The following is a 20,842-nucleotide window of genomic DNA, read 5'->3' as shown; positions in this document are numbered from 1 at the left end:
TTGCCCATGTCCGTCCATGCCGCAGACCACGGGCACACTGCATAGGAGACATGGCCCTCATGGACCCCCACGGCAGCGGAGGGGACCTTTTGGATATATTTCTGTTCTGTGTACAAGACGCGGGTTCATTCAGTTGACATTGGTCCCCGCCAAAGAAAAGCAATAACATTGCCCACACAGGGATGTGCCTTGCGGCACCGAATGGGGCTTTGGATGTGAGGTGGATGTTGTTGTAGGCGCGCAGTTGAGCGAATCTAGTACCAGGGGATCACCACGTGCACCTCCTCATCCAAGGGCCTACGGGTGTAATGAGATTGCTCGCCTGGAACTGCCATGACTAACTCCCAAGGTGTTGGTGCGCCTCATCACAATGTAATATCACCACAACAGATAACTTTTCTATCGTCGTCTCGAATAACTAAGAGGTATGTACATGGAAATTGCAATTTTTCAAAAAAAAAATAAATAAATAATACAACACAACATGGAAATATAGAGCTGATATAAAAAGTCTAATTAGGTTTTAATTGAATAGTACTAGTATAAAAACTGGGATCGTTATTTTTTTTAGTTGTATTTATCGAGAATATTTGAGAAGAATCAAGTACTTGCACTAGCAGTTGGTTATCCACTAAGATCGAATATTTGATTATTTAGTTAGTCTCATAAATGTCAGACGTCCGCTGAGTTTATCCAGTTATCCATACTTACTACTAGGATTTTATGGGATATACCTTCCCATAAACGAAAGGAACAGTCGCCAAGAGAGGCGGAAGAGGCAGAAGAGACAGAAGCAGAAGAACAAAGGATAACAGGGCGGAATAGCGGAAGAAAAAAGGATAAAGAGAAGGAGTGGATTTCCGCCACAGTCTAAGAATTGTTTGATTCTAAGCTTAATTCTATTACTACTATTTGAACATTTTTATTCACTAGAAAAATCTTGAGAAATACTGAGATAGATATCATTGTTATTGTATACATCTATAATTGAATAGTGATAATGACGATGATGCTGCTGGTGAGAGGCAAGAAGAGGGTATGATTTGTTTGTATTTGCATACCAGGTGTATATACAATCGCCCCAGTTGGGAAGGGCAACTTGACTCAGAATGAGATATATTTACATTTCAAGGACAACGTATATACAAAGTAACGTAACAGAAAACAAGATATTCACCTCTCTTGAAATGCATGACAAAAATAGAATATAATCGCGTGGTCGCTAAATGGACGTTTTTCAGTGGGTGCTACAATCGCTGCCTTTACCACAAGCAGCCCTTGCATGCCTCAGTGGCGCTAGAGGTTGCAGTAGCAGCGCAAGCGAGGTCCAGGGGAACATCTAGGGCAAGTTAGTCATGTTCAAGCCAAAATGGGAGAACTTGAGAGAGAGAAGACAAAACTAAACCTACCCAAACCAAGCTCTCCAACAGCAGCAATGCAGGCGGCGGATGATGCAGAAAGTGAGCTGAGACAGGCTGTTGGCCAATGTCAATAAGTGCGAGCTCCTATCAATAAATTATATGGGGGAATGCGGGTTTAACATACCGGCCCAGTCGCAATTCGCCGCGGAAGAAAGCTGCGTGAATACCCTGACAGCTTCATTGTACTTATCGAAGGCGTCGCCAACAGAGGGTTGATCACGCTTAGAAGCATTCTCAGGCGCGAGGCCACCCGGGGCAGCTGAGGCAGCACCGAGGAGGATGAAAGCAGGAGCGATAACCTTGGAGAAAAGCATTTTGAATGACGAAGTGGTTGTTCTGGAAATGAACGTAGATTTTTTGAATGTTTGATTGAGGAGGTGATTTTCGCTGGGTTTTCTCTTGCTGATTGTATGTTGAGGGTAAGACATCCATTCCTGTGTGTGAAGGAGCTGATATTTATAACTCTCCTGTCGGAGATCAAATGCTGCCAATGTCTGGATGACGCGTGTGGAGAATTCCTGCTCGTCCACTCGCTTGCTCGGGAACCTTGGGGTCCAAAAAGTCGCGGGGTAAGGTATCTTAATTTCATCCGCTCTCCAACCCTGGCAAAGAAAATCGGTCCTCAGAATGGGGCATGGTAAGCCTGTATTCTGATGATATGGTAGCTTCAATACTCCATCGCCTTCTCGGTAATAAGCATGTGAGGAGTTTCAACGTGGTGTTCCAGGAACAATGTGCCGAATTGAGCTGTGAACTTTAAACGAAACTCAATCTGGAACCATTATCGACAGGACAAAGATCGAGAGATCTCTGGATTCCAAGGTTAAAAGCGATCATCTGATCTGACATCTGATCTTGTTGAGTGTTCTGATTGGTTCGTTCCTCTTACTACCATCATGGCGGGTGGTGCAACAGATCTGACCCCTGGATGAGTTGAACAAATGCGAGAGAGACTACGCGTCACAAAATGTAAGCTAACTAACGACTTCGTTTTTCATTACGCAACTTTAGTAGTGACAATTGCACATGAAATATCTTTTGTAAATTTCATATTATATATATAAGATATGCAATAAAAATACTGTACGATATTTAATAGGACAAGTAAGTTAGTGACCAATTGGTTAACTTGAACTTTTGTGTTGAACATTAAAGTTTAGCCCTTGCAACATGAAAGAAGCCAATTCGCTATGGCGGGGTATTGACTTCTGATGTTGACGATAAGAAACTACTATTCTAAAAGTGTGGGGCTGTTTGGTTACTCTCCACAAGTACTTAGTAAAAAACAATTGCATACAAAATAATGGATAGTTTTATAGAGAATAGAAGATAATAAGATATTGAAGATATCAATATACTAAGATATTAATATAGAATCTTCGATCTTCCTATATTTACTAGTATATTGTTCAGACATCAGTATAAAATTTCATTTCTAATCGATTGATCAACTAAGAAAGTTTCTCTACTTTTAACTCCTACGATGGAGTACTTCCACTTCAAACTTGGTTGTCCCACTGTAACGGTAGGCGCCCCACCTATGGATACACCTAGGTAACTAATTAGTGGAGAATATAGAAAGAAAGATAGAAGAAGAAAAAAAATATGTAGTTCTGTGATACATTTTCACTTTAGCTTCTTAGAGACTAACATTCTACGTTGTCCATATCTTTGTTAGACGATAAAGATCAATTATAAGCCAATTGCAGGCTGATTGTAATGTAAAGAGAAGCTGTCATGCTGCAAGGCCGAGCAAGGTCAGGCATTCCCCCAAAGTATGACCTTGTAGTCAAGTGGTTAACGCTGCCAGATCGTGGCTGGTGAGGATTTACTACTACCTTGGTGCCGGGCGCCGAGTTTAGTTCGTCAGGGTTTTACGGAAGCCTTCCAAGGTTTAGTCACCGGTCAGGTCATGTGGCAATGACTACCGTGGTCGATTGGTCGCTGTTCACTTCTCCACAAAGCTGGGGATCAGATAGCCAGCGACTACCACTAGTTAGTAACCCCCGCCGGCCAGCCCTACAGAAGTGGAGGCCCTTCTGGCGCAGGAACTGACATTGCTACAATATCGTTTGCGTGGTGGTATTGCATTGGTCTACAGACTACGGTTTTTGCCGCTGCAGTAGCAGGGGGCCGGAGGATTGCCTATAATACCCCAATGCGCTGGATAGCTGGTTTTTCCTGAGAATCTCCCTCCACGGGTTATTGAGTGGGGATGCTCCGGGCATGCAGCTCTTGTATCTCTCGTCCATTTGGGGTTTAGCGGTGTGTTCTCAAGTTGTTGCCAGATTATTGCTACGGAGAACTTTGTAGTTAGAACTCTGATCCCCGCACCAATGACCAAAGAATGTTTACCATAACTCGTTTTAACTCCTTACATATCGAACATAACTATTACATAAAAAATGCTGATAACTAACTGATTAACTAGTTAGTTAAACTGATTATGTGAATCTCACACATATTTCCCCATTAAATTTATCATCTAAAAGAACTCAATAAACCCCTTAACATAACAGTGAAGTTAAATGGATAAACAGCTAAAAATATTTCTTTTTAAAAGTGATTTACTTACACATCTAGCATTGCGACAAATTTCTCTTTAACATTTTGGTCATTTGATCAATAGTTAGTTAACTGTCACTTTGGTGTTTACTTATTCAATTACTAAGAATCTGTAAATGACTTGCCATATAGTTAACTAACTAACTATTCAACGTTTATTCACTGCAATTAATAGAGTTCTTAATAAGCCGGTTAGAAAGTGAAAAAAATAAGTGCTTGTTGACACCTTACGCATGATAAAAACATAAATGAAAATCTCCATACCGGGGCTCAAATGAATGGAGGCTGTGCGGTTTTAATGCCAAATCAAATATCAAGCCTAAACACATGTGTAGCAAGCTTACCATATCAATTCCGTAAAGGTTGTATATGGAGGTTGCTATAAGAAGTTTTGACTCACACTTATAATTTAAGCTCTAAATTAATACTTTACCATTTCCAAATACCTCCATTCCAAGCCACTTGAGGTATCTCAAGATTTAGGTTAACTCTAGTTAAACATCACTTACATTAGCTCCTTCGAGATCCTCTAGAAGACAGAAATACTTGGTGCCAGTAACATGCTTACAGCTTATATCCTAGTGCGAGTCAAATATTGTTACAGAAGCCTCTGTAAGCAATCTAATTTTCTCATCACTGCAGATTAACTCTAGTTGTTGTTCAGTACTCATGTGTACAGAACATAATTGAGGAGAAGTGGCTTGCTTGTATAAAGTAGTTATGTGGCTCGCGCCTTTACAGATTGACTTCATCAGTTTGAATAACTAGTTACATAGCTACTTTATTGGTAACTAGTTAACTTGGCTAACTATATCTATAACTAGATGTCATTTTATTGTTTTGCACACTTGCTGAGAGCATGGGGTGTTAACCGCGTAGGGCTGCCAGCAACCAGTCGTATTGCAGAATCACTGTATTATCATTATCAGTATCGACCGGGCGAAATGGAATTCTCAGAAAGCTAATTTACTCCCTACATGGTTAGTGTTTCAAGCTACACCGGGTACTCGTCTACTGCCTGGTGTACCACTAACAAGCTACAAGCGAAGCAAGTTGAGCATGACTTGTTGTGGATGGGCTAATTGGTGCCATGGGTTTGATGAACCTTATCTTCCCCAAATCTCATTTCCCCTTTGACCTTAAGAACATCATCATACTAGTATTAGTATTCTGTTCAACCGCTCGTCACTACTCACCCCATATTTTAACTCCCATTCGTCAAATGGACCTCAAAGGATGTTCGAATTTGTATTTTGCGCCCAACCTCCTTTTTTTTTTTAAAAAAAAAAAAAAAAAAATAGAAGAAGAGAAAAGAAATAGCCGTCTATAGATCTGAAAGAAAAACAGTGCTGCTAGCGTTCTAATGTGCTAATTTAAGCTCAGCGAGAGAGTTCGGATACGTGGGCGGTGGAAGGATATATCCAGAAATTACTAGCTTTTAGATTGAGGATATATTGGTACCGATAGGCAGTTACCGTATTCTTAACTGCGATTCTGGGTGTCCGAAATAATGGTAGCTGCTGGAGTGGCATCTCTCGTGCTGTGCTGGCTCCGGATTTCCGTCCTCCTTTTCTTATTTGCTTGATGGCCTCTCGCTTCGACTTTCCCTAAAGCGGGCAACGCCCGGAGAGCATGGAAAACATATCCCTCAGCACCCCCTCGCCCTGTCATTAGTGGATGTGTTCGGCCAGGAAGCACCTGCCATGGCCTTACGCGCGATGTTTGTATGGTCGGAGACAGAAGGAGCGTCGGATCAACTGGGAAATCACGTTCGTTGATTGCGGTTGCCTCGTCTTGCTTGGGTCCGTCCTGATCCTTGACATGATTAGGATTCCCGTTGGTGGAGACCGGGTCCTTTTGGGAAGCGATGCGCAGAAGACTAATGTACGCAGTGCGTCGGGCCGTAGAGTAAAAGTCTGCTAGCATCACTAATGGTTCGATGTGTGGTGCGTAAACCACCACTGGTGCAGAGCCGGATAATAAGGGCACTGTGTGCTTCAATATTGATGTTGGGTCCATTAAACTTGCAACTATTAGGCCATCAAAACCGCCTGCCCGGGTTTCGTCGACAACTCTGCGAACTTTATTCCACCGCCGGCGTTTGCGATAGTACATGCCACGTTTATTTGGTTTCAAATTCGCTAGATCGGTTTCTGATGCGACCGGAGGTTCATTGGAATACACCGGATCTGTGGAAGGGTCGAGGAGCTGCAGCCAAGATAAAGTTTTGAGATTGGTATGAAGGGGGTGTGAAGGAGATGGGTCGCCAACATCAAACGAGAAGTACTTGAGAAGTGATAGGTTAGGCTGAGCATTGGGATGGATCATAGTGAGCGTGGTATTGTTAGCGGACATCCCTGGGGAAAAGCGTTGACGGCGAGCTGACGAAGCAGCGGTGTCAGCGGGCCGAGATGAGTCGCTGTTTGGTTGTGCAGGGCTATATTGGCTGGAATTTTGCGGTTGTGGGCCATCGGATTTCTCGGCTTGAAGCCGTGAGGGGAGCTCATCGTCTTCTAGGTCTCGAACGTAAGTCTCATGAGGATAGAGTATTCCCATACGCTCTGCCATGGCTGCCACAACCAAGCCTCCAGTGTCGTCAATAATCAGCCAGCGACTAGCCTGGTGTATTTCGGTTGCCTCTGAAACCATGAATGCATTTCCGCCATTATGGACATTCGCCCAGCAGCCTATGAGCCCGATTACCTCGTCCCTTAGCTCCAAAACTTTTGTGGCATCTTTCTGCTCTAACATCCAGTGAGTGAGGAGGGGTATATCCAGGGGTAGGACAGAGAACCGCTTGAGGTATTTTTTCCTTTTTCTCAGTGTGTATTTGGCCAGCGAAAAGTCAGTCTTTTTATCTAGGCCGGAATGGGACTCCAGAAGTTTGTTGATGATCTCCCTGCCAGCATGTGTGGTCCCCGCCTTCAAAGCCTCAATTTCGTCCATAGTCATAAGCTGGCTCGAATTATCATCAACAGTATCTCGGTTTGTCCGCATGGGGCTTTCAATGTGCCGAAACTCCTCGTTGTCCTCATCTTCCCCGGGAATAGACTCATCAGCTATTAATGATTCTGCATGCAACTCAGCCACTGGAACGATACGAAGCGCGTGATTGCCTTCCGCATGTGGTTGATCAAGAATCTCGAAGGTGAGATGGTAAGGTCGCCCTATGATTTGGTTTGCAAAGAATGAACCGTATTTTCCAAGCGATATTATCCTAAGTAGCTAGTCAGTTCGCGAACATAGTGGGATGGGAAGGGGAGCATGATTCCTTGAGAATCGAAACAATAAAGGAAATATGTTCACGGGGGTCCCAAAACATACGTATTAGGGATTATTTGCTGGACCTTGATTGTATCTGACGGCAGCCCTAACGCAATATAGGCGTGGGGTTGGACTGTCGAATGCATCTGCAGACAAAATGAGGAAATAAATTATACAACGGGCTGTAGTCTAACCATAGAGAGCCATTACGGAGAATAACCAATTCCCTTTTATTATTTTTTGCCTATTTTTCTTCGGATGTTTTGGGGGCGGAGGGGGGGATAGAGCAGAACAGTTGCGACAGCGGCTGGTATGGGTATTTTAGATTTTATATTTTACATTTTACATTTATATTTAAATTTTTTTTAATGAAATATCGGATATATATACTTCCGGGCACAGTTACGTCATATCGAGTAGTAGAACAAACAACGCAAACAACACAAACACATCAAACCCACCCAAGGCAGGCGCATTTCTCGTTGCCTCCAAAAACATTTGGTTGGGATCAATCGACTTCATCATTGCTGCATAGCGTCGCCGTTAGAAACTGCGCTGATGAAAGGACTCTAGCTATTGATGCCCTTCCAATCCTAGCGGATCATCCGTTTTCTAACATCTTAGTCTCTGATCTTATCAGCGATCCTCAACATTACGTTTACTACTGGCGTTTCACACCCATCCGCCATGTGCCTGGAAGTTGCCTTCAAGCGGGAATAACTAGAAGTCTACGTCCGGGATCTTCCGTTAGCAAATGGAAGCAGGAAAATTATTGCCTACATTTCTTTCTTGTCTCTTCCATTGACTCCGATCTACAGGGCAACTCGTAGGACGAGAATGTGCTTTTGCTTCGAGAATCGCTGTCACGTTTCCACCAAGTGATTTACCATGGCCCTGGGAAAGGTGTCTCCCAACCATCCAGATGATCAGCACATCCAGGATGGTAATAATCGTTTACCGCATCCACCCTGGGATTCGGCATCCTGTGTTCAAGGTCCTCTTTCGTCACAAACCCCGGTTCCAAAGTCACCCTTCTCCGACTCTGCCCCACCAGGCCTAGATTATGTACCCTCCTCCTCTGTAGCGAATAATGAAGCATCTAACCCGTGTATTCAGGAATCAATATGTCGTCCGGCTACTGGAGACATTGCTCTATTGTCGCAGTCTGATGCATTAGCTAGTCAGCTTCTGCACCAGCCCGGCCAGTTTGACACAGGCGCACAAATATTGGATTCTTCTCTTGAAGATCCCGAGAAAGAAAATGAGGGTGTTTCTAGTCTTGATTCGAAACTCGAAATTTCCATGAGGTCTTCTATTCAGGATCGGTTGATGCATACTACCAGGCATGGCCAGCTTCGTCCAAATAATCCGTTTTTGAAGGCTAGACAAAATGGCGGTGACCCTCGGAAAAGTTCCATCTCTGGCCCGGACCCGTTTGAATTTCCACAATCCAGCAGTTCGGATGGCCATCAAGAGGGTAGGTTGTTCCAAATGTTATGTTCCATCATTACACCCGCAGATTACCATTGTAAATCGCTCACTGATCTGATAGGGAATTCCATTACACACCAACATATATCGCAAGGAGAAGATGGGAAGTTTGCACAGCTATCTTCTCAAATACCTTACATGTACTGCCACTATGAAGGTGACCTTAAAGCTGGCCCGCAAGTAATAGAAACTGTGAGTCCGCTTCTAGAGAAAGGGAAGGAGCCATTAGCCGACACGGCCCCATCTATAACCATCCAATCATCCGACCCATATTATCAATTAGACAGAGCGGATCGGATCATTCAAAATTTTCAGCTGGCCAATTTCAGTGAATCGAGTTCTTCAAAAGAAATCAAACCAAACGAAAGTACCAAAACGGATATACCTCCCATGAACAGTTTATTTGATCCACATGTTGAAAGCAAATCAAATGAGACTCTATCCAATCCGGATGAACGGAGTTCATCGACCTCGAAGCCCACGACTCCAGACGCTACAATTGATCTGCGACAACCGCCGCTATCACATCCAGAAAAATCTGGACAACCTATGCCTGTACTGCAGAAAAAGCTATCTGAAACCTATGATATTCGCCAGATTAACTGGACGGATGGGATTACTAGTTCTCGTAAATCGCCCGTTTTGATACAGAACGAAAACGGCCCATGCCCCCTTCTGGCCCTTGTCAATGGACTAGTACTGCGGAGCAGCGCGGATTCGCCGTCGCCTGTTGTAAAAGCCCTTCAGTTACGGGAGAAAATTTCGTTAGGATTGTTAATGCAAGCGCTGTTCGATGATATTACTTCACACATAGATAAAGCTGAAAAACTTCCGGATATCGAGGCCCTGAGTTCCTTTCTTGTCATGCTACATACAGGGATGAATGTAAATCCACGGTTGGTTTTGGTAAGTGCTCATCTATAGATCTGTTGATGCTTCTGACCTCCCACCTAACACATTATAGCAAAACGATATCTCTGATTTACCTGGGAGCTTTCTCGAGACCACTGATACTATACTGTATGGTAGCTTTAAGTTACCGCTAGTTCATGGCTGGCTCGCGGAACCATCCTCTGCGGCATATGCAGCGCTAAACCGTGTCGCTCAAAGTCATGAAGATATTCAGTTACTGCACTTTCGGAAAGAAGAACTGGAACACCGCGTCGTTCATGGGCAATGTCTCACGGCTGACGAGGAGAAGTTAATAGAAGATATCGACACAATCCATCGATTCGTTAACGTTGAAAATGCTACCCAGCTGAGTATCTTTGGTCTGGAGCATCTCCAGAGATGTCTGAAGCCCGGATCTATGTCAATTCTCTTTCGAAATGATCATTTCTCTACACTCTTCAAACATCCACTATCGAACCAACTTTTTACGCTTGTAACCGATGCTGGATACGCTGGCCACCAAGATATCGTGTGGGAAAGCCTAGTTGATGTCGACGGAGGTAATTCTAGCTTTTTTTCAGGGGATTTTCAACCCGTTGGAAATTCTCCACAGCCTGTAGCTCTACTTCAACTGCCTACCCAAAACGACCTGGCGACATCAAGTGAATCAACTCAAAGAAATAACCTAAATGGGACTATTGGAAAACAAATTAACAATACGGAGCAAACAGACGCAGACTACGCGCTTGCTTTGGCCCTTCAGTTTCAGGACGAGGAAGAGCACCGACGTACAACTCCGCGTAACCAAGCACAAATTCAGACTTCACGTTTTCCATTGTCACAATCTCAGGGAGTTACACATCGCCCCAGCAGCAGTTCAAACTTTCGCCAACAACAATTAAGCTCGCCCGCCAGCCGTCGTGCACCCCAACCACACGAAATTCGATCACTTATCCCGCCAGCCCGGACCCCTGCGGCCAACCTCATCTCTGACGCGCCACCGCCAACATACGAACAGGCTGCCAGCAATCCAGCATATACCCTTTCCCCGGACCATTCGCAGTATCACGGCTCCCGGGTCAGCAACCCCAGTATAGTTGGACCAAGATCCTCAAGCTCTGGATTCAATAATAATAACCTAGCACCAAACCGAGCTGGCAACACACGTGCTGACGAATCGCCCAATCCCGCTCTTCCCCCTCGCCCTCGTGATAGAGATAGAAGCAGAGATTGCACAGTAATGTGACCAATAGAGCATCTATGAATTTTGAATTTCATATTCCTCAAGATCAATTTCATCCGGGCACAGCTCTGCATGGTCGAGAAGAGCATTTCCATCCGTTATTTAATTTTGATTTGTTAGATTTCATCCTTTTTGCTTTTCACCAGGTTTTAGTTTTCATTCCTATTATTCACTTGCATTTTTAAGTTTTATTATATCGTCGAATATCCTCATGTTTTATTCCATAATATTTCCTTCGTATACCCCTCTGGCGTCTTTCATGTGTCATCCATGCTACCCGTTTCTCTCGGATAGCGGTTTAGTCATCGATCTCGGTGGTTTCCGAGCAATTTACCAATTGCTGCTTGCATATCAAGCAAGAGTATTATTAGTAGGTTTCTGAGGAGTAAATGCAATGCTCTGGATTTTGTGCCCAACTAATCACTGAGAATTTTATTTGAGATATCGATAGGGAATTCAAACCACACACTCCTAATTTCCCCATCGCTTGTCACCTCTTGCAAATGTCGCTGCAATAATAATGGGGAATGTCACTGTAGCTTCTGCGTATACCTGTTCATAACGAAAAACCGAACAGTCAGCCAAAAACAACACCAGGAAGAAACGAAAAGAGATACATAAAGACCGATTGATTGCTAGCCAAGATTTGACGCAGAAGTAGAATAATAATACAACAAGAAATACCTTCACGCTGTTCGCATCCGGTTTGATCTTCCCCCATGACACTGCTTCATCCGGCCGCGCGCCAGCGTCGTTCCCATCAAACTCTTGCGCCGTGTTTATATACACCGCGCTCTCCGCGCTGTTGCGCATCAGACACGCATTGGCAATGTGGTGCTTTACCAGGCCTCCGCCCAGAATAATCATCCCTGCCTGTTTAGCTCGTACAGCTATCGTGTTGATTTTTCTCACGTCTTCCACAATGTCAGCGCGGAGCTGTCGTGGCGAGGACTTGAATGTGTGGAAATACATCATGTCGCCCAAACTACCGTCAGTTAGTGCAGGGCAGAAGACGGGTATGTCATTTTTATACGCCCAGTAGTAGACGGAATTTTCATTGTTGATTTCCTTCCCTAGCCTGCGGATGATCTTACTCGGCGTCCAATGGAACGGGGTCTCCATTGTCGAAACACCGGATGCCTCCCGTTCTTCCAGCATCGTGTCTAAAATTGGCATCACGCAGTCCTCGAAAGCGCAATAGTTGCTATTCGGCACGATCAGGTTGCCGATGCGGTTCAGGCCCTTGGCTCGCAGCGACAGACCAGGCGTCGCAAAGGAGCCAAGATAGGTAGGAGCGAGGCATTTAATAAAGTCTTTCTCGATTCCGCCTGCGGTAGTGACAATGGCAGAGACGTGTTTATGTTGGACGAGGTATCGCAATGTCTCTCGGAGACCGGATGAGATAAGGTTGGATGTATATCCCAGGAATATAGCTGTCTTTTCCCCAGTTTCCGGATCGCGCCAGGTTCTCTAAAATGCGAAGGGCCAATCAACCAGTTAGGCATATACATACACGTGATTGCTGGGTGACACCTGTGCTAGAGATGGATGTAATCGTTTGGGGAGGGGTAGAGGGGTGGGGGGCAGCAAGGTGTACTCACCATATCGTTAATGATTTGCACAGCGTCGCCCATGGCACTAGCCTGGAACCCCATTCCAGCTATTCCATCGACAAGTTCCGCAACTGTAATATCTCTTCCGGCATACTTGTTGAAATCAATGCCCGTGACCGGCTTTGAACCTCTGGAACGGGTTGCGAATCAACAAACACTGCATCGGTGGCCGAGGAGGGAGGCCCTGCAGGTTGCAAAGGCATGGTGTGCGTGTCAAACTCTGCAAGATACAGTGTTCTGTCCGGGCTGCCAGTCGATTAGCTGTGCAATTAGCTCGGAATGGTTAGTAGGAACCCTTCGCCTTGTGAAGCCTTCTCCGGTCATATGGTGGTTCGACGATGGAACAAAACATATCTATCACCAATTCTCCAGCAATTAGTGCCCTAGAGCCCCCGGTGATAAACAACTATAAAGGCAAAACATAACGAACAACAAAAAGAAAGAAAGAAAAACTTGAAATTACTAGTATTCAGTCAGGGAAAGCAGAAGCAGTCATCAAGTCGATTGATGCCGAATTTTTGTATCGGGGTTAGGTTGTTCCCGATATATATATATCTGCTGAGGACCCTCCTGATCATCCGTACAGCAGCGAGCAGCATAGTGCCGAGTGTCAGGGCTCAGGGATGGCAACGATTTTAAAAGTAGTAGTATTATATTGTCTATAATATATTAGTTATTGCTAACTTAGAATTAAATCTGATATTTCATATACATAGATGCTAATTATTATCCTAGTTGCTAGATGTTGACAGTGTATATAACGAAGTGCTACATCCTTTTATTGCAAATTCTTCTACTGTTTTTGAGTGGTGTAAAATATCTGGCTTTCCTAATCGCCACTCCGAACCTTCATCCTATCCATTGCAAGTCTCCAGGATCTAGTTCTTCCTCCTCTTCCTCTTCCATTCTATTTGCCTTTCCAAAGGGTGAGATATCATCTCCGTCATCCTCATCCTCTTCTGAAACCTTCTCCGCCGATTCATAAATCCTTGGCTCGATACCCGTACGCTAATCCCAAAATAGGCAGGTTTCATCTTGAATATCACGTGAGGAGCAACTCGGATTCCAGAAGTTCTCCAACACTTGACAAGAATAAGACTCTCCATTCAGCGTCATTCTACTGCTTCCCGCCGTTCTCTTCCATATTTATTTTTTTTGTGTGATCGCTGTTGGATGGTTGGTTTCTTACATGGCGTCTCGCTTTCCGCCTCGAGAGCGATCTCCCCATCGGCATATCGACCGTCGCCCCGCCGCACCTCAAACCTCCTCCCATATCCCTTCTGGCCCTCGCGCTTCCGACGATGGAAATTCAACACCTCTGGGAAGGGAGCCCCCCCGTGGCCCAAAAGCTCTAATTGACTCGTCAAGAGGCATGTCTTTTGTCCCTCCTGGTCCTAGAGGCAGGGGCTTCCCAGCACGCGGTGACTTTAGAGACCGCGAGAGGGATCATGATTCCCGAGATATGCGCGATGGGTCCCTTTCATTTAGAAGAGATATGGATAGAGACTGGCCCCGAAGAGACCGTGTTTTTGATTCCAGAGATACCCGAGTTCCTTCTGGCCGTGGGAGATCAAGGTCGCCTCCACTACGGGACTTTCGCGATTCTAGAGAATCAGCTCCTAGAGATTCTGATGCGTCCAGGATACACCGAAATTCCAGAGACGGGCCCACCGGTTCCGTAATTGGGGTGCACGATACATCTCCTCCTTGTGGTCCGTCTCTGCGAGGCCGAGGCCGTGGCGACCGTGAGAGGGGGAGGGGCCGGGGCTTTTTGGACGATCGCGACTCTTTCCGACGCAGGAGCCGTTCGAGGGATGGATGGAGGGATCGTGAACGTGACCGCGACCGCGATCGCGATAGGGATAGGGATTTTGAACGCTATGATAGGTTTGATAGGCGTGAAGATGATCGGCGTTCGGAACGAGATGATAGAGAACGTGAACGGCCTTGTGAACGCCCGGAATCGTGGAGAAAAGATCGACCCTCAACCAGAACCGAACTTAAAAGCACATCAGCCGTCATTCCTCCAGATTCACCTACTCCATCCTCGTCATCCACGCTAAGTACTAAAAAAGTTGTCCAACCCGAAATCCATGAGTTAACTAGGAAACCCACATTCCCGGCACAAAACACGGACGATTCTTGGCAGGAGTCGGATCGACAGGAGCGCCCTCCAGTTCGTTTAGATGTGCCACAAAGTCGGCTCATTTCACAACATTCTCCTCCCCCATCCGCCCCAGAAGTCCCTGCCTTCGGATCCATCATCAGTCCCAACCCAAGCCCCAATGACGTTCCTTCCACATTATCCACCCAAGCCAGGGGCTTAGCGGAAACTTCCACAACACCGACTACTAGTAAGCCAGAAAAGGAACATGTGGATGTGTCTTCTTCCTTGCCCGTATTACCGCCTACTGGACCAAGAGCTGAGAGATTAGAGTTTGAACACTCACATGACGCCCGAATCCCCCGTCAGCATGTTCCAGATGTTCGGGGGAAAGCTGAGGCACCACTTCGCCCAGCACGGCACTTTCCACCATCATCGAGATCCCCGAGCATGACTATGCGTGATCCATCTGCCTTAGCAGGTGTATATGGTGGAAAGGATGCAATTCCTTCATCAATTCAGGCAGATGCGACATCCCAGGACACTAAGCCTCTGGGATTACGAGCCAGCCCCCGACCAAACTCTTCATCTGGATCTCCACCTACCTCGCAATCAATGGGAGGAATTTCACTCTCCCACCGGTCTAGCTCACCGCCTGTCCCGCCATCCGCTTCATTTAGGTCCCCTGGATCGAAGACGTCTCCCCGAATTTCTTTGACTTGTATTCCCACAGGACCGCGAGCGCTTCAGAGATCAAATGCTCCAAGGAGCGCACCTAAACCTAGTAATCAATGGGTTCGCCCAGGGTATGCGAGTCGTGGACCGTCCATCATGAATTTTCCTTCCCCTATAAAGCGCGACGTATATGAAGACAAGGATCGAGGGTCATTCAACGTGATTGATGTTTATAAATCTCACCAACTTGAGGGTTTCCCTCATCGAGAAGATTCCAAGTTATCGCCACTTACTGAGCGGATCGATCGTCTTTCTGGTCAGGACGAAAACAATGTTATCAGAGTGGTTGTAGATGCATCCTCGGAAAAACAGGGGCTTTCTGCCACAATTCCACCGATAGCAGAGCAAGTCGCGGCCCCCCTCACGTTTGGACAGTCCAGCGGGGAAGAAACAGATGAGGAAGATGATTTAGATGAAGAAGACTTCAACGAGGGGGAGAAACGATTTGAAAAGGAAATGCAAGCTTTGGCTTCCGAAATGCCACCCTCAACTCTTCAGGATCCTGTTATAGTTGACCTACTGCTGCAAATTCAAATGTTAGGTATCCTCGCTGAGGGGGTTGTCCCCACATATATGGACCTACCAGACGCGGCAATTGAAATTGAGAGACCAGAGCAACCTCCAGCTGTCATTCCCGTATCAGCAAGAGAAGCACAGGATATTGAAGTTCCGCCACCCTCGTCACCAATTGCCCAAGCGCACACTGGCCCTCCCCTCGAAATGTCATCGCTCGAAAGCCTTCCTTTTCTCCAATCTGGGCCACCTACACCTTTTTCCGATATATCAGCTTATCAAGAAACGATTCGATCGCACGATCTGTTGAAGGAGGCTCTTCGCGAGGAATTAGCGAAGCAGCGTAAAAGAACATCCCTTCAGCATCAGGAACTACGACGAGAGTATGCTAAATATTACAAACCTTGGAGGATGGCAGTGGAAGAACTTGATCGCACGAGCAGACAAGAGAAGACAACCACTCCAGGTCCATCCACCCCACCGTCAGCTTCGGGAACCGCTACTACACCAAGCGCCACCACCGAAGGAAGAAGAGGTTACAAACTTAACAGCGAGCTTGACTTCCAAAATGCGCTGATAGCGTCCACCATTACTGCCCAAGAAGAGCAAGCACGTCGTCGTGAAAAGGAAGGGCCTGCGAAGCCAGATATAACTAAAGAAGCGCTCATCCCGGATATGTTCGAAGAACAAGAGAGACAAGCTTTCGTTTTCAAAGACACGAACCATGCCGTAGATCCTGCTACTGCGTTTGAGGTTTTCGCATTTCATCCGACACCTGACGACTTCGCACCCGAGGAACAGAAGATTTTCACAGAGGCATTTTTAGCGCATCCCAAAAAATGGGGGAAAATTGCGGAATATCTTCCAGGACGGGACTTTCAGGCGTGTATCAATCATTACTATTTTACAAAACAAGAATTCAAGTACAAGGCCAAGTTGAACAGAAAATATGTTCGAAAACGCGGGAAAAGGACGCCTGCTACGAGAAATCCCAAATCAAATGCTCTCATGTCAGATCTTGGTGTTCGGCCCGACGACGAAGTTGACGAAGCAGAACCACCTGCTGTCACTGATACCGGCCGACCTCGACGAGCTGCGGCCCCGACTTTTGGTGAAGTTGGTCCGGATACGGAGAACAGCACACCTACTCCCAGTTCGGGAAAAAGAGGAAACCACGTGAAGGATCCAGCGGATCCCGGAGCAGAGAAGGCTCCCAGCAGACGTGGCGGAAAAGCGGGAGGTGGACGCGGCGGTAAACGCGCAAAGGCACAACAGCAATCCTCACTAACTACTCCAATTGCTGTGACACCAATAATTGAACCCGACGGGCTAGCGGATACGGTGCCAGAATTGGTGGTTACCAAAAAGAAGGAAGAGCAGAAGGATATTGCTCCACATCATCTCACTCAACAAGGAAAACCTACCAATGCATGTGAGAAAGAAAACGTTTATGTTTTCGACGCTGTCGAACCTGAAGTACCGGCAAAACCTGTCGAGACCAGATCTGGGTTTCTCCAGCCCACAAGCTACTGGTCTGTACCGGAGCAACGCGAATTTCCAGACCTTATTAGACATTTTGGGAAAAATTTCGAAGCTATCTCCCAATATATGAGGACCAAAACCCCTACAATGGTAAGGATCCGTTAACATGATAGATGCTACAGCTTCCCAACTGACTCATTACATTTTGACAAGGTCAAAAATTATTTCCAGAGGCGTGTTGACTCTGGACAAACAACTTTGGAGGAATACGCTGAGATGGCTGAGGCCAAGAGGTTAAGTGGAGAATCCCCAGGCCCTCTTCCAATTCCAAATATCCCTCCCAAACGACGCTACGAAGCTACGCCATCTTCTGTCTCTTCGCGGCCGCTCGCGCCAAATACTGAAGCTACGGAGTCAGTGGATGCGTCTCTGGCCTCCGAACCAAACGCCTCAACCGTTACTCTGTCGACTCCACACCCACCAGGGACTCAAACTCGATCGCGACTCGATGGGAACCGTTCTCAGCCTAGGTTTTACCCCCTCGCTCAAGCAACAGCCCTTCCCGGAACTCCACTACCACCAGCAAACGACGAGTTACGACCCCGTGCCATTCGCCCCCAGCCGCAAACGCAACACAATCAGCAAGGCCCTCGAGCTGGATATTTCAGCGACGAAAGAAAAGATAACCTCACCATAATTCCTATTCCTCCTCTCAGCGTTCGGTCTCCGGAGCTTCAAAGGCAAAACCAGCAACCGGATGGGAATTCTTTGCAGAATCAGGGAAGAGGTTCCACTTTACACATCCAAAATTTGTCTCACAGTGACCTACTACCCCGACTTAAAGAGACTCAGGAAACATTGCGGCCTCCTCAGTCGCTAACCCAACCTCCCCGCTTTTCTCAAACGCAATATCTTCAGCAGTCCCAGACAAACAGCCCGACTACCCCTGTGACACGGACACACTCGGGACGTTCGAGCATAGCTATTCCTACATCGACAGCCGCATCTCCCATTCAGCGCGTCCCGAAACAAGAGTTTGAGCCAGCGAGTCTAGTTCGCAATGATACAGTTGAACCGCTGAAATCAGTTCTGCCACCCCCCAACCAATTCGTAGGTATGAACCAACTGCCACCTACAATGTCACCTACCAAAGAGATTCCTCGTCCAAATTCGACCCCGGCGCAAGTCTTCCTGGACCCTCCACGCCAAGTGCCTGCTAAACGGTCAAATATTATGAACATATTAAATGACTCCGAGGAGCCACCCTCGCGAAAGAGGTTTGTCAGTGATCAAAACTTAGAGGCAAAAACTCCACAGCCATACTCCATATCAAAGCCAATATACGAACAATCGCAGTCCGTGACTCGCGAAGAGTCTGCGTACTCTAGCAGGCAACTCCCGCAACGGTCTCCATACCCACCCCAACAATCGCAAAACCCGCCACGAAATCAACTACAAAACGCCGCGCATCGCTCCTACTCTGAGCATCCCAGCTATTCTGTTAGCTCCATGGCTGGATCTGGAACGATTAGCCAGGATTGGATGGCGAGGCTGGACCCGAGGGGCCAGCTGTCTCAAGCTACCGACCGTGGCATTTCCCGTTTGCCAGCTCAGCAAACATCAAACCTAGGATATATGAGCGCTGCCCAACAGACCACAAACGCAGGGTCAAATGTTCATCAGCAAGCACACCAGCACCACCGTACCTCATATAACCCACAGGTATCACAACAGGTACAACAATCCCAACCCACGGGGCTCCAAGGCCAATCTCAGCATCAGTCTCATAAGAACCTTGGAAAGCACGATTCTCCATTAACATTACAATCCCAGTCCAAATTTCAGCGCCAATCCTACCCCAGACCCAGCAACACCCTCCTTATCCTGACCTTATAAGTCTGCCAATGCAACCGCCCTCCCCACTCCAAATTTCAGCTCCAACCCTAACCCAAAACCAGCAACACCCACCGTTTTCTCAAAGCCCCTTAAGTCAGCCACAGCAACGCCAGCATCATGCTTCAGCCGGACATGAACTTGGACCCAATCCCCAGCACAATGGCCAGGGTGGTGGAAGTTCTGAACATATGCAGCCCATTGTTCCACCTAGTTCCCCTACCCACCACCCCACCCTACGGCAATCTCATCAGCAGCATCACCACCAGCGACACCAACACCTACCCCAGCATATCTCCTCGCTCGGTCCAGGAAATCAACATAGCACTGTATCATTCAGCCACAATGGGTCGCATTTGCAGCCGGGCCATCTGACATCTGGCAATGCCTCTATTTCCCCGCAGAACTCGCATCAGAGCTCAAGTCTTGAGAGATCCTACACCCCACCATCAACTTTGCACCAACCTCCTCAAGGCCGGATTTCGTTTCCTTCTAGTATTGTCGCCGACCACCCTAACCAGGGACCACAGCAACAGGGGTTACATCAAATGCGTCAGCATCACCATCCGAATCAGCATCAACATGATCCCTATTCTAAACACTCTGGGCAGACATACCACCCCGCCTACTCGCGAGACTCAAGATAATGAAAGAAGAAGTGCAATTTCTACCCCCTCCCTCACTCCCGCCTTTCCAAAGGGCCCTGAAGCCTATATTTTATGAAAATTATCTGTAATAACTGGCATGTTCTGTTTGTGTATGTTTTGCATCAAGCCCTTCACTTGCTAATCCCTTTCCTATTGATTATTTATTGGCCCAGCTCATCTTTGAGAACATGCTGTGTGGGGCATTTCTTTTCCTCTAAATTAATGTATGATGGAGGTGGAAGGTTGGTTTATTGTAACTATCTAGCGGGCGCAGCGCTGCTTAAATTGGTGTGGTCACGTGACATTCTAGCAAACGATAGGGATGCCAACATATCATTATTCTTATTATAATTGTTGCTGTTGTTGTTCCCCCTTGCATTTCTATTCCTACTATATTTGATGTCATCCATCGCCTCTGTATATTGTCTACCTTTCTACATCCTTATTGAATGATTTGTGTGAAATTTCAACCACGTCAAGTTATATTGTTTTACTAAGACCGAATGGTCCCTTGTCATAACCAAATGAAGGCGCACAATATCTCCCAGTACAGGAGCATAGCCAATCCCAATATATACGTCAGCCTTTGCAATGCCTTCTTATTCCCAAGTAATACATGACGCATGGACGAAATAAAACTCACATTACTTTATAACCGAGCACAGAGGCGTGAAAAACAAGTCCATACACGATATAAACTAAAATCAAGATCACAACTCAAATAAATCCACTCCTCACAGTAGATGCTATGAAGCCTCGGTGCCTAAATTGACAGCCTGGGCCTCAAGCCTCTAAATCCAATCCAATCATTTAGGGGGCTTGCCAGCTGGAATGCAACATTCTTATCATATAAATTTCTAGCATTTGCAATGATTTGTTTTTCACGCCTCTGTAGAGACAAAAAAAAAAAAATCAGACCTTTCCGTACTATTCAGTTGATGATTACACCATTGGTGATGAGAGAATTTTAACCATCGCGG

The 20,842-nt window shown here is 46.3% G+C and overlaps 6 protein-coding genes across 6 annotated transcripts; 3 read left to right on the top strand and 3 right to left on the bottom strand.

Annotated features, from left to right (window-relative positions):
- Positions 1-940: 940 nt before the first annotated feature.
- Positions 941-1,833, bottom strand: HCBG_05800 (calcium-binding protein; the record flags this gene model as incomplete). Its single annotated transcript, XM_045432849.1, has 3 exons — positions 941-1,339; positions 1,410-1,475; positions 1,546-1,833. The coding sequence occupies 3 exons, from the start codon at positions 1,733-1,735 to the stop codon at positions 1,263-1,265; spliced, it is 333 nt and encodes a 110-aa protein (XP_045286017.1).
- A 1,325-nt stretch (positions 1,834-3,158) lies between these two features.
- Positions 3,159-3,606, top strand: HCBG_05799 (uncharacterized protein; the record flags this gene model as incomplete). Its single annotated transcript, XM_045432848.1, has 3 exons — positions 3,159-3,241; positions 3,284-3,416; positions 3,439-3,606. The coding sequence occupies 3 exons, from the start codon at positions 3,159-3,161 to the stop codon at positions 3,604-3,606; spliced, it is 384 nt and encodes a 127-aa protein (XP_045286016.1).
- A 1,572-nt stretch (positions 3,607-5,178) lies between these two features.
- HCBG_05798 (tRNA 1-methyladenosine methyltransferase subunit GCD10) lies at positions 5,179-7,515 on the bottom strand (the record flags this gene model as incomplete). Its single annotated transcript, XM_045432847.1, has 2 exons — positions 5,179-7,203; positions 7,311-7,515. The coding sequence occupies 2 exons, from the start codon at positions 7,394-7,396 to the stop codon at positions 5,469-5,471; spliced, it is 1,821 nt and encodes a 606-aa protein (XP_045286015.1).
- A 623-nt stretch (positions 7,516-8,138) lies between these two features.
- HCBG_05797 (DUF455 domain-containing protein) lies at positions 8,139-10,878 on the top strand (the record flags this gene model as incomplete). The annotated part of the gene is made up of 4 exons (XM_045432846.1): positions 8,139-8,727; positions 8,803-9,647; positions 9,706-10,192; positions 10,364-10,878. The coding sequence occupies 4 exons, from the start codon at positions 8,139-8,141 to the stop codon at positions 10,876-10,878; spliced, it is 2,436 nt and encodes an 811-aa protein (XP_045286014.1).
- Positions 10,879-11,285: 407 nt separating this feature from the next.
- On the bottom strand, positions 11,286-12,691 carry HCBG_05796 (deoxyhypusine synthase; the record flags this gene model as incomplete). Its single annotated transcript, XM_045432845.1, has 4 exons — positions 11,286-11,427; positions 11,560-12,345; positions 12,477-12,618; positions 12,645-12,691. 4 exons carry the CDS (start codon positions 12,689-12,691, stop codon positions 11,347-11,349), a joined length of 1,056 nt encoding a protein of 351 aa, XP_045286013.1.
- Positions 12,692-13,677: 986 nt separating this feature from the next.
- HCBG_05795 (uncharacterized protein) lies at positions 13,678-20,150 on the top strand (the record flags this gene model as incomplete). Its single annotated transcript, XM_045432844.1, has 3 exons — positions 13,678-17,472; positions 17,536-19,056; positions 19,185-20,150. The coding sequence occupies 3 exons, from the start codon at positions 13,678-13,680 to the stop codon at positions 19,860-19,862; spliced, it is 5,994 nt and encodes a 1,997-aa protein (XP_045286012.1).
- Between the last annotated feature and the right edge of the window lie 692 nt (positions 20,151-20,842).

Source organism: Histoplasma capsulatum (genome assembly GCF_000150115.1).
Source record: "Histoplasma capsulatum G186AR genomic scaffold supercont2.8, whole genome shotgun sequence".
NCBI classification, from domain to species: Eukaryota; Fungi; Ascomycota; class Eurotiomycetes; order Onygenales; family Ajellomycetaceae; genus Histoplasma; species Histoplasma capsulatum.
Note: the sequence above shows the minus strand (reverse complement) of the source record. Positions and strands in the feature narration are given on the sequence as shown.